This window comes from Patella vulgata, chromosome 1 (assembly GCF_932274485.2).
Source record: "Patella vulgata chromosome 1, xgPatVulg1.2, whole genome shotgun sequence".
Taxonomy (NCBI): domain Eukaryota; kingdom Metazoa; phylum Mollusca; class Gastropoda; family Patellidae; genus Patella; species Patella vulgata.
The window spans coordinates 82,772,722-82,786,940 of NC_065879.2; the positions used below are offsets into that span (position 1 = coordinate 82,772,722).

The 14,219-nt window shown below is 41.1% G+C and overlaps 1 protein-coding gene across 1 annotated transcript; it reads right to left on the reverse strand.

Annotated features, from left to right (window-relative positions):
- Positions 1-2,387: 2,387 nt before the first annotated feature.
- Positions 2,388-13,511, reverse strand: LOC126824962 (probable phytanoyl-CoA dioxygenase). The gene is made up of 9 exons (XM_050554429.2): positions 13,387-13,511; positions 11,975-12,059; positions 10,525-10,606; positions 9,142-9,252; positions 7,036-7,127; positions 6,404-6,494; positions 5,456-5,585; positions 4,056-4,207; positions 2,388-2,924 (listed from the first exon to the last, which is right to left on the reverse strand). The coding sequence occupies exons 1-9, from the start codon at positions 13,397-13,399 to the stop codon at positions 2,808-2,810; spliced, it is 873 nt and encodes a 290-aa protein (XP_050410386.1). The 5' UTR covers positions 13,400-13,511; the 3' UTR covers positions 2,388-2,807.
- Positions 13,512-14,219: the final 708 nt, after the last annotated feature.

Sequence of the window (14,219 nt, forward strand, 5' to 3'; positions counted from 1 at the left end):
ATTCGGCAAACATCGGCATGATTCTACGTAGTATACCGAAAACTGCCGATGTTTGCCGAGTGAGTATGGGTGGCGTAAAAAGCCAACTCCAAACGGCAAACTTTAGTCTCGGTCTTTTTGTCTCTGTGTATGAAATGAAATGAAATAGTTTAACGTCCTACTTTTCTGAAGCGACTTGGCTAATGAAGACCTTCTCTGTGTATGAACTTGTCATAAATTAAAAATTATAACATAAGGTCTGTCACCGTCAATTTAAACTGCGACGTTTCGATCCTAAAAACTGTCAGAAATTTTTTCGCGCCATTCTTCCAATCCTGATCTGTGGTCTTATACCAGTGGTTCCCAACCAGTGTGCCGTGGCACACATGTGTGCCGCGAGATCTTCTCAAGTGTGCCGCGAAATTTTGCACGGCACACTAAGAAAATGCGAAAAACCACGTGATCCCTGAGTATTTACTGGAGTTCATGGCTGTGTTTTTCTTTATTTAGTTTGAATCATTTTGTGAGTCTATGACTAGTCTGTAGGCCTATGCCGTCTGACTTATCAGCATTTTATTTTGCAAAACTCATTTTTTTTTTCACATAATCATATTTAGCCAGGTGTGCGGCCATTATGTCATGTGCCTCAAAGTGTGCCGTTGGCAAAAATAGGTTGAGAACCACTGTCTTATACTCTCTCCTCAATATTATCTTCACGGATATATTGAATCGTCAAGTTAGTTATAGTAGTAGCACTAGTGAGTGGATCATGGGGCGACAGACTGTACATATGTTATGTCAACTCACACAAAACGGGTGGAATTAACATGCAGACCTCGAGATTCTGTCCCATTTCTTAACCGCTCGTTCACAAGAATTTGCACCCACCAATGAACTCAAATGCCAGGAAATTTAGACACAGTCCCCAAATATTAAAAGCTTATAATTACATATTACACGTTGCTATCTGAAATTCTTTCGCGCCTACGGCGCTCAATTCCATTATGCCATCATTCTTCCTCCACTCGAGTCTGTTGTCTTATACTATCTCATCACTATCATATTCACGGTTATGGTGAACTACCACAGTGTCTATGAGGGAAATTTTGCCCGGACAGCGGCGCCACAGCCTACTCTTATATCGAATTCCAACTCCCAATGGATCTTTTACGTGCAAACGGGACCTCAGGTTTTCGTACCATTCTAACGACTATTGTTGTCCTTTGCCAGGTCACCTGTCCTGTACCACTGACCAAGGAAGGATCACGCCTCAGAGCTAATTAAGACGGAAAGAAAAGTTAAAGTTGCATTATCTAAGAGCTAAACCCGTCTATTGCAGGTCTTTATAGTTATTGGCTTCAAATGTTATATATACAAGACCTCGCTTTTTTATTCCATCCGAACGACTATACCCCACCCCCAGTGACACGGGGAAACCAAGCTGGAAAAACCTGTAGGAACTTTCTCGGCCAAGGGTGGGATCTCGGGGTTAGTGAGCCAACGTTTTAGTCACTGAGCCACTATTTTGGAAATGAAATGAAATGAAATGGGGTTTAACGTCCTACTGTTCTGCTCCTATACTGGGTTAATGAAGACGGGCATCCGTCATACAGTGTGCTATGAGGGAAATTTTGCCCGGGCAGCGGCACTATCGCCTACTCTTATATCGAATTCCAACTGCCAAAGGATCTTTTACGTGCATTCCTTCATCCGAAGGACTAGACAATTGTCCTTGTCAGGCCCTCGGTTCTGCACCACTGACAAGGGGAAACCACGTCGGAAAATCCAGATAAACTTTCTCGGCCAATGTAGGGATCGAACACCCGACCTCCAGGCTAGCGATCCAGCGTCTTAACCACCTAGCCACCGTGGCTCCCCACTATTTTGGGTTTACATACTCTTTTTATTGTCATCTCAGGCACCAAGATCAGAACGGTTGGTTACAGAAAACAATCACTGCATTTTACTTGGCCTTATATCCCTACATTAACCATGGGAGAATATTGTCGTGACCTTAAAGGTGTGACACATGGGGGGTGGGAGTGTTTGGGTGGCCGAATGGTTAGCGTGTGCGCGTTGTATCGAAAGGTCTGTCATTGAGTCAACTGGCGTGGTTTCGATTCCCCGGTTGTACGTGACAAGGAGTAGGGTCGCCTGTCCAACCTCTTGGGTTTTCTCCGGTTGCTCCGGTTCCCTCCCACTGCTAAAGACCCCTACGCGCAAGCGAATTATTGAAATAAAATTGAACCATGTGTTAGTCCCGAAATGACCTAGTAAAAATGCCAGTGGAAAGCCGTGATGGCTACAGTTGGGAAATGTTACCAAAATGTTTGAATATTGTAAACTGGTATTAGTATTTGTTTATTTCACATAACGATCTCTTACGAAGTTACAGCGAAGTACATGATAATACACATTACATAATGAAAGAATATAAATATAAGCAACATAAATTTACCTGGCGACACTACTTAGATGTACAAATAATAAGAGAATTTAACAACCCAATTAGATGTACAATTAATGAGAAGATTTAATAACCCAGTTAGATGAACAAACGATCGAATTTAATACATTAGGAACAATTAATGAGATAATTTAATAAAACAGATGTACAATTAGATGTACGATTAATGATCGAACTTAATAAATACATATATTCCAATTAGATAGTAATGTTGTTTTTTTTTGTTTTTTTTTTGTTTTTTTGGTTTTTTTTCGGGGGGGGGGGGCATTTTGGCATATAAAGTATTTAGCACAACAGTCCCTAATTTGAAAATTAGAAATGGTAGGAAAAGCTACACTGCAACGATTTGATAATCTTATAATTAGTTTTTCACGTTAATTTCTGCAAGTTTAGATTGCTGCCGCCTTTCTTTTGTCAGAATTGATTTTCCATTCGTATCCCATAATACTTCACAATTCAATATGGCCGAATTTGGAACCTGAATGAAACAGAATTGGAACACTTGAGATAAATAATAACAATTATATGTTGAAGCTCAGACATTATATGATTTTTGACATTTAAAGCTTGTAAACGCTAAACAGGACGAAGTTTTAGAAGCAATTCTATTATGTTTATTTCAGAAATTAAATTATACCATGTGTTAGCGGAGTATATTATTTAGAACTATATTATACCTTGTGTAGAGGTGTATATTTATACTTATATCATGTGTAGGCGTGTATATTTAGAACTATACCTTATATAGCGGAGTATATTTAGAACTGTAGCGGAGTATATTTAGAACTGTAGTGAAGTATATTTAGAACTATATTTTGTGAAGTGGAGTATATTTAGAACTGTAGCGGGTATATTTAGAACTGTAGCGGAGTATATTTAGAACTGTACTGGAATATATTTAGAACTATATTTTGTGTAGTGGAGTATATTTAGAACTGTAGCGGGTATATTTAGAACTGTAGCGGAGTATATTTAGAACTGTACTGGAATATATTTAGAACTATATCTTGTGTAGTGGAGTATATTAGAACTGTAGTGGTGTATATTAAGAACTATACCTTGTGTAGCGGTGTATATTTATAACTATACCTGGTGTAGCGGAGTATATTTAGAACTATACCATGTGGAGCGGTATATAATTAGAACTATACCATGTGTAGCGGTATATATTTAGAACTGTAGCGGAGTATATTTAGAACTATATCACGTGTAGCGGCGTATATTTAGAACTATACCATGTGTAGCGGCGTATATTTAGAACTATACCATGTGTAACGGTGTATATTTAGAACTATACCATGCTTAGCGGCGTATATTTAGAACTATATCACGTGTAGCGGCGTATATTTAGAACTATACCATGTGTAGCGGTGTATATTTAGAACTATACCATGTGTAGCGGCGTATATTTAGAACTATATCATGTGTAGCGGCGTATATTTAGAACTATACCTTGGGTAGCGGAGTATATTTAGAACTATACCTTGTGTAGCGGAGTATATAATTAGAACTATACCATGTGTAGCGGAGTATATTTAGAACTATACCATATGTAGCGGAGTATATTTAGAACTATACCTTGAGTAGCGGAGTATATTTAGAACTATACCTTGTGTAGCGGAGTATATTTAGGATGATGGTGTTCTTCAACAGGATCATTGCTAGCTTTATTATAAGCAATCAGAAACGCCCATCTTCTTTCTTCACTTAGATTAGGACCACTGTAGTGGAGCAGGTTACAGTGAAAAAATAATCCATCTCCTTAAAAATTACAATAATATATGTTACATTTTATTTCACATTAAATATATATTTACCCTTCGCAATATGTTAGTGTGACGGGACCCATTTCCTACCATGTAGAAGATGTACTCGCTGTTTCATTCTGATTAAAACACAGATCCTATTTCGTTTCGTTTTTTATAGTTCAAACTTTCGTTTTACTTGTCTTTACTACACTAGGATCTGGAAGAGTTGTTATATTACCGGCGTTTTGGTTGAAGTGTGGGATAAGCGAATGAAACAGTCTGTTACGGCGACGTCTTCGCGTGCCATGCACGTAACTGTGGGTAAACCACTAGAAACGCCAACGCTGATTGATTAATCAAAGTCTGACGTCATAGGGTCAAATGCCGCTCGTACGACCCCTGACACGACCTTCGAGTATAACTTGTCAGATCTTCATATAGTGTATAGGCCATCGAAAGTATAAAAAAACGAAACGAAATATAGATCTGTATATTAATCAGATTGTCGCTGTTTAGAGCAACCTACAGGCCAATGCCATTAATAGGATATACACAAGCAGGCCTCCCGAGAGGGGCGTGCAACCGATAGGCCACCCCCAGGATCCATAAGAGTCTATGGGGCCCATAGTAAGTCACAATCTGTTTCATAGAGTATGAAGAACGTCTTCTAATATCTCTGTAAAAGATGACTGCCTTCAACACATGACGTCATATCAAGCGTCAATCATTGGCTCAGTGGCGCGTGTATTGTTTACATAAGACGTTACTGATTCGAGCAGAAGCACATTTCTTTTTCCTCTCAAGAGCCCTGTACACAATGACAACCAACGTCACTCACACACATGGCTATCTTTATTAGATGGGGGGGGGGGAGGTGGCTAAGTGGTAAGACGCTGGCTCGCTAGCCTGGAGGTCGCGTGTTCGATCCCTGCTTTGGCCGAGAAAGTCCATCCAGATTTTCCGGCGTGCCCCCCCCCCCCTTGTCTGTGATGCAGGACGGAGGGCCTGACAAGAACAGCTGTCTAATCGTTCGGATGGGACAAAAAAACGAGGTCCCGTGTACTCATTGGCCGGCACGTAAAAGATCTCTTGACAAATGGAATTCGATATAAGAGTAGACCGTAGTGCCACTGTCCGGGCAAAATTCCCCCCCAAAGCGCACTATATGGCGTATGCCCGTCTTCATTAGCCGAGTTCGGAGCAGAACATTTCATTTTATTTCGTTCAAGCCCACATTATATTTTATAAGATTTCTGTATACCTGGGTTCATTTCTACGAATTTTTTAGGGCATCTTTTTTCAATCATATTGACACGATCCATATCCGCACCTATCAGCTGACCAACAAAATTATGCTCTATTCGACCACATTTATGTGAACCGTCTAAAATCTGAAAGAGGTAACCAGTGTATGTTAATAAAAGGTCAATTGCCTACACATGAACATAAACAGTTCATATGGGCGGCTTATCTGACGGCCCCATTTCACTCACAAAGAGATACACCGTCAAAAATGAAAATGGACGTTTTTGATTTTTGTCTTAATAATGAGTATTGCTCTCTTGGGACAATCTGACCCACTCCTCTTGCAGTGCCACGGCCCATTCTTGCAGTGTTGTCGGTTGACGTTGACGTCGACGAACACGTCTCCCGATCAAATTAAACGTAACACACTAAAGCAAAGATACGCTAAACAGTAAATCGTATGCAAGAACCGATAGGAAAGCAAACATGTATAGATAAACTAGCACGCGGCAGTTTTCATCAACCCTTCCTTGAAGTGTCAAATTTGACAATGAACCCCTCCCACGTGTATAGCGCTATTGCGTGTCGCATGCACAGCTCAGTGGTTCTGTTGGGGCGATAGGTTCTTCATCTGTGAAGATACTCTCAAAGCATGTCAAATGTCCATGACTATTTATCATATCACAAACTGCATAGGTATTTGCATTTCAATATCCCTTACTTTTTTTTTGAAGAGTATATATTATTTAAAATACCATTTCATTCAATGAAATCTCTTCGTTTAATCTGGGGTCTTCCCCAAAAATTTGGACAGTGATTTAATGTATTCTAAGTACAATTGACCAGTCATAATTTGGAACAGAAATTTGCTTTCATTACGGCAGTGTTGAGTGGGATTAGCTCTAATCAAATGAAACACTGTAAGGAGAAAGAGGGGTGGGTGGGGGTAACAAAGACTTCTTACTTCTAAGCATCCATTTCCCTGATGACATCTGTCAATGGCGATGAAGACGGTCATCATGTCTGGAAACAAGGCCGTGTTACGATACCAATAACTGTAAAATAAATACATAGTTTATGCATCGTCGTCTGAAACATGAAAAAGATTCCGTGGCATATTTTATTTTCAATTTAGTTTTCCTCTGACGACGTTTCATATGTCACTATTTGAAAACACATGATGTGTCGCTTTGCAAAGCTATTTTTTTATTTTCAAATTTAAGTACATTTTCTTTTTTTCAAATTTAAGTACTTTTTTTTTTTCAAAATCGTGGTTTCATTTTCATTTTATAAAAATACAATAATATTTTTGGTGTAAATGTACCGAGTGATCCCATATTTACACCAAAATGGCCGCCCACACTATGACGTAGCCTATGTTTGATCAAATCTGACGATTTAGAAAACAAGTTAAGCCAAAATGTTACAGCAACCAACAAGAAATTTAAACGTAATGTTGATGTTTTTGTCGTGTAAGTATTACATCAGGCGACGAATCTTTCATAAATCATATTATCGTTAGCGTAAATGTCATTTACGTTAAACTCTCTCTCTCTCTCTCGCTCTCTCTCTCTCTCTCTCCGTCACATGATTTACCCATAATCTTGATGCCAAGCGTGTCGGCCACCTACTTTAGCCACTTTCATCATCAGCTTGGAATGATAATGATAAACTTCGCCCTCCAATAGCTGAAAATACAATCCAGACAAAAGTGAAATGAAATTACTTGACTCCTTTAACGTCTTACTGTTTTTTGCACCAATCGCCATGTAATGGAATGAAATGGGGTTTAACGTCCTATTGTTCTGCTCCGAACTGGGCTAATGAAGACGGGCTTACGCCATACAGTGTGCTATGAGGGAAATTTTGCCCGGACATCGGCACTACAGCCTACACTTATATTGAATTCCAAATGTCAAGGGATCTTTTAAGTGCACGCCAATGTGTACACGGGACCTCGGTTTTTCGTCCCAACCGAACGACTAGACAGCTGTCCTTGTCAGGCCCTCCGTCCTGCATCACTGACAAGGGAGAACCACGCCTGAAAATCTGGATGAACTTTCTCGTCCAATGCAGTGATCGAACACGCGACCTCCAGGCTAGCGAGCCAGCGTCTTACCCACTTAGCCACCGTGATCCACAGTCACCATGTAATGCGCTATGAGGAATATTTTGCACTTCGGTCTTATTTATTTTGATATCCGACTCCCAAGGAAATTTTGCGCGGAGTTTAAGAGTCATTGCGATCAGGGATCCACGGTGGCCAAGTGATTTTAAAGCTGGTTCGCTAGTTTGCGGGGTGGCGGGGACGATCCCGGTGTAGGCCAAGAAAGTTCATCGGGATTTTTCGGCGTGGTTTCCCCTTGTTAGTTGTGTAGGACTGAGGACCTGACAAGGACGGCTGTCTAGTCGTTCGGATGTGACGAAAAAAATCCCTTGGCGTGCACGTAAAAGATCTACTGACAGTTGAAATTCGATATGAGAGTAGGCCGTAGCGCCGCTGTCCGGGCAAATTTCCCTCGTAGCACACTGTTTGGCGTATGCCCGTCTTCATTAGCCAAGTCGGCGCAGAGCAGTACTGCGGTCCTTCCCCGATTCACATCTGTTATACTTGTCTAAATTCTCGAGTATATTATATACTCGGTGTTTTCGATTAAAATCTTCGATTTAGGACTTAAAATGTCGGACAACTAACTTAGTGTCTGTTTTCAGGCGTTGATAATTGTAGACACACAGCGTAAGTTTAGTATGGGGATTTCCTAGTCTGGTTCTCCCTTGTCTATGGTGCAGGACGGAGCGTCTGATAAGGATAGGCATCGGGTCGTTGCAACGGCAGCACGTCAAAGACCTTTCTTATAGTTGGAAATCTTAACCCCATTTCATTTAGGCGTTAAAGAGAGAGGGGGAGAAATGGTGTTTAACGTCCATTCGACACAAACTAGGTCATTTTTGGACTGACATATGGTTCAATTTCATTTCAATAGGGTCTTTAGCTATGGGAGAAAACCGGAGGACCCGACGAAAACCCATGAGGTTGGACAGCCGACCCTACTCCCTGTCACGTACAAGCGGGAAATCGCCACTTGAATCAATGTGACAGACCTTATATGATCCGTGTTAATCCCCCCCCCCCGCCCCGCCCCCACCCCCGATTTTTAAAGAGTCATTGTGATTAGACAAGAGAAGGAAGTACATAATGGTACAAAACTTGTTCTGGTGTGGCATGAATTATATTTTTACAGCCGTTAATTTGCCAAATATTCTCCCATTGGTTTGCCCTACTTCAACAATCTATGCCAATCACATGTTATCCAGCTTGGTCAACTGGACAGATACTAGGAAGCTAATTGGTCAACTGGACTGATGCTAGGAGGTAATTGGACAACTGAACAGATGCTAGATTGCTAATTGGTTAACTGGAAAAATCGTAGCATGCTAACTGGACAACTGGACAGATGCTAGTTGCTAATTGGTCAACTGGGCAGATGCTAGTTTGCTAATTGGACAATTGGACAGATGCTAATTGGTCAGCTGGACAGATGCTAGATTGCTAATTGGTCAACTGGACAGATGCTAGATGCTAATTGGACAACTGGATATATTCCAGATATAGTAATATAGTGTCCTGTCTTTTCTATTCATAATAATATTACATGTCTTAAAGGGCATGTGACAATTATCGTGTCACGTGTCTGGTCAAACCTGTTCACATGTTCCCGCAACTTTCTCACTTCTGGAGATCATGCCAGTGACGTCATCACCAGGATGTGACCAAAGTGTCAGACGAGCAAAACGGTTCTCACCATCATCAACCTAAAAATTGAAATGACATGAAATGAAATAAGGTTTAACGTCCTACTGCTCTGTTCTTACTGGGATAATGAAGACGGACATATGCCATACACTATGCTATGAGGAAAGTCTACAAGAACAAATGGAATGAAATGAAATGGGGTTTAACGTCCTACTTTTCTGCTCCGAACTGGGCTAATGGAAACGGGCATACGCCATACAGTGTGCTAACAGGGACATTTTGCCCGGACAGAGGCACTACGACCTACTCTTATATCGAATTCCAACTGTCAAGGGATATTTTACGTGCACGCCAACTTGTACACGAGACATCGTTTTTCGTCCCGTCGAAACGACTAGACAGTTGTCCTTGTCAGGCCCTCCATCCTGCATCACGCCGGAAAATCTGGGATCGAACACACGACCTCCCCCCCCCCCCCCACAAGAACAATGATTCATAGCTATGTATAGAACGGGTAATGGTAACTTAAATGAGGCAAGTCGCTAACTCAATATCATCAACAGTCTTCGACTTTGCAATATTGATGTTGTTATCTTAACGTGATATCCAATATTTAAGACAAAATGAAAATTATAACATTGACACAAGAACCGCGTGCCAGAATGCTTTCTACCGCCATTTGTAATGAGGCTAAACATATCCCACAGGAGAATACTACAAATGTAGACTGGAATTACCAGACGTCAAAAACTGCCAATTTGGACACTTCGCGTTTTTCGCCGAACATAACTAAGGAGTAATGGTCACTAGGGATGTCTATTTAGAGAGTAATGATCACTGGGGAGTAACGGTAATTAAGGCAATGTCTACATTATCGAGTATAACAGACCACATAATTGAATGAGAGAGAGAGAGAGAGAGAGAGAGAGGGGGATGGCGGAACGTCCACTCGACACAAACTAGGTCATTTCGGGACTAACACATGGTTCAATTTTATTTCAATAATTCGCTTGCGCGTAGGGGTCTTTACCAGTGGGAGGAAACCGGAGGACTCGGATAAAACCCACAAGGTTGGACAAGTGACCCTACTCCTTGTTACCTACAACCGGGAAATCGAAACCCCGCCAGTTCACTCAATGCCAGACCTTGTGATACAACGCGCACATGCTAAACATTCGGCCATCGGCCATCCACCGCCCCCCCCCCCACACACACACACGCGCACCCAAACACACACACACACACACACACACACACACAATTGAATAAATGACTCCAAAATTATAATTTCTGTTGTCCAATAAAACATATTTAGTAATATGTGTACTAACTTTCTCAGAGTTCTCGTTAACTGTTTCATTTTCATCCAATGACATCTTCAGTTTTTCTAATTCTTGACTGTTCAGTAAATTCCTAAAATAAAGTTTGATACAAACAAACATGGTACACTGATCTGCAGTGAATATTCGCTAGGCCGCTTCAATCACTGATAAGGATGACATAGATGCGACTTAATGAGCCACAAGTATTAACCTTTTTCCTCCGACAAATTAAATTCTAAAACATTTGAATTATTTGTGGGTAAAAAATGTTTCCTATTTATTGTAAATGGGTATTAAAATAAGTAAAAGGCACCATTCTGCCCGAACCAGTAACGTCTTATGTAAACAATGCACGCTCCATTGAGCCAATGATTGACGCCGCGTGATGTGACGTCACGTGTTGAAGGCAGATATCTTTTACAGAGATATTAGAAGACTTTTTTAATCCTCTGTGAAACAGATTGCAAACATGTGTGTATCTACAATCACGTTTGTATATCAACTTCAAAAGTTTTCATTCTCCTCAATTATCCGTATATTAAATCATGTAAAATGATCTCACTATCAATAATAGATCTAAATATTAGGGCCACCTCCGGATTTCGTCAAGGTCGCTGAAATGTTATTATGGTTAGAGCACGAGAATGTTGACAGGATTGTGGGTTTGGTTTAGGGTTAGGGTTAGCGCTAGCTCTGTTTGCATCTAGAGACCTTTTGACTAAATCTGCAGTTGGCCTTAATAATTAGATCTAACCGCGCGATCACGAAACATTAACCCTACGTTGGAATAATAATAATAACATCGTCATTTATTAAGCGCGTTTTAACTGGAGAACAGTTTCTAAGGCGCTGTTGGTTTTTATATTCACTGATAAGGTTTTGAAACAGGTCTGTTTCGAATTGAGATTAAAAATGACCCACAGACGTTAATCGGTTCATTGCCTTTGGTAGTTTATTCCATAGAAAAGGTCCAGCATAGGAAAGTTGTACGTTAATGGCTGGAGAATTTAGAAGATGTTTCGTCTGATAACGGAGATTCCTGTCGGTATATTAGGATTCTACAAGACCTTTTATGTACGATGGGGAGGAACTTGAGCTTAAAACAGGGGGGAATCCAGGATTTTTTGCAGGAGGGGATTTGCCTTAGACAATGTATCTTGGGGAGGGGGGATCCAGGTGGATTCTTCCCCCCTGGCCTTGAAAAGTTTTGAGAAATACATGGTCTCTATCGTCATAGTAATAAATGATGGTAGACACTTTTAATTTTCTCGACGTTTGTTTCAAGGCCATCATGCACACTATCCAGACATTCTGAACTAAGATACCCACTACGTGTAGTTCGAGACTACGCTAACTGCGGAGATGACACAACTTGCTAGCATTTAGTTTTCGACCGATAGTTACGCATGCCTATCAATAATGACCAATGAAATAGAATGTAACAAAATGTGTTTCTAACCTGACCATAATGTAACCATGTTTATCAAAAGCTGTTTTCATGCCCTCTGTAACTTCCACTTCATTATTTTGATTGGGTCGAAATTCTGAAAATGGCAGGGCATTTTTAAGGAATCTGGAGCATAGGGGAGCATTTCAACTCAATCCCATATGCCGGACAGTTGCTGCAAAATAAATGCTGCCGACGGTTTATGGTCGGTCTAAATGTATATTATCACCCAAATAAAAGTTCCAGTCCGAACCCGTGTCTAAATGGGTCAAATTTGCCAAAAAAGCCGCCAGTTTTGGCTGTAAAATGTCAATTTTTACCCAATTATCATAATATATTCAAGTTTGGTATGAAAATATACCCTTTCAGGGTAGCTGAATTCGCTTCCATACAAATTCGAATTTTTACAAAAAGATCAAATTTGGTGTCAAAATATTATATGGTGCTAAATATTAGGAAGGGCGAAGAGTCCCCGAGGAGATATATGTTGTCGAAAATATTTGAACCGGAGATGGGCGGAAATGGAACAAAGGGTGAGCACTAGTGGAAGGCACTGTATTGCCCTTCGCTATCTCTCCCCATCAAAGGAATCTGCGCCCAACTTTGACATGTGTATTTTCTGAAGACGGGGGGTGGGGGGTGGCCGAATGGTTAGCGATCGAGTACGCGCTGTATCATAAGGTCGGTCATTGAGTCAACTGGCGTGGTTTCGATTCCCCGGTTGTACGTGACAAGGGGTGAGATTGCCTGTTCAACCTCGTGGGTTTTCTCCGGGTTCTCCGGTTTCCTCACACTGCTAAAGACCCCTACGCGCAAGCGAATTATTGAAATCAAATTGAATCATATGTTAGTTACGAAATGACCTAGTTTGTGTCGAGTAGACGTTAAACCACATTTCTCTCTCCATCTTTCTGAAAACGGCCAAACATCATGTGCTATGGAGTTGGCGTGTGAAATACCTTAGTGGTCAAAACATACACGAATACCAAAATTGTGATTTTAAATCTCCCCTGTATGCGCGTTAGGGAGGGAGAATGGGGTTTAACGTCACAAACTAGGCCATTTCGGTACTTACATGTTTCAATTTTATTTCAATAATTCTTAAGAAGTGGGAGCAAACCCGTGAAGTTAAACCCGTGACCCCACGTCTTGTCATGTACAAGCTGGTAGCGGGAATCGAAACCACGTCACTTGACTCATTGACAGTCCTGAGAGTTTATACCATTCGGCCACCCTCAATGCACGTTAGGGAATAGGTCGAAATAGCATGCGTGGCTATTCGTGTGCTAGCTATACGTGTGCTGTAGCGCCGCTGCCAGGGCAAACCTTACTCCGTAGCACACTCACACTGCGTGGTGTATGCACATCTTCATTATCCTTTTTGATTCGTAGGACCTTAAACCCTATTTCATTTCGTTGTTTACCTGTTTGTGACATTTTCCAGCTGGTGATTTGGAACAGAAAAAATATCCGGATCCCTTCACAATGTTTAGCAGATAACAAGGCTATATATGCAATGTTAGCCTATATATAGGCCCTACATATATGTATATTATGATAAACAACATGACGTCATCCGATGATAAACCTCTAACATTTAACTATCAGGTGACTAACTTCGATAACCTACAAGGTCACACGCGAATTTAATCTTTTCTAGAATCTTTTTCTAAAAGTTAGTGCAGTAGGGCGTAACATGAAACGAAATGAAATGGAGTTTAACGTCCTATTTTTCTGCACGAACCGGGATAAGGAAGACAGGCATGCACCATGCTATGAGGGAAACAGCTGTGTTTCCGCCTACTCTTTATCGATTTCTAACTGTCAATGGTTCTTTTACGTGCACACCAATGTTTTCACGGAACCTTGGTTCGCTAACCCGGAGGTCCCGTGTTCGATCCCTGCGTTGACCGAAAACGTTCAGCTGGATTTTCCGGCGTCGTTCCTCAGTGGTGCATAGTCGTTCGGATGGGACGTAAAAAAACGAGGTCACGTGTACACATTGACGTGCACGTTAAAGATCCCTTGGCAGTTGGACTTTGATGTAAAAGTAGGCCGCAGCACCGCTGTCCGGGCAAACTCCCCCCCCCCCCCATAGCTCATTAGCCCAGTCTGAGCAGAACAGAAGGACGTTAATCCCCATTTCATTTCATCTTGCCCCAAACACTGTGCCGCTTATTTAATCACATGAGGCAGTGCAGAAGGGGCAGGGCTTAATTTTCAAATAATTTACAATGAAAACTTTACATCAGTGTGG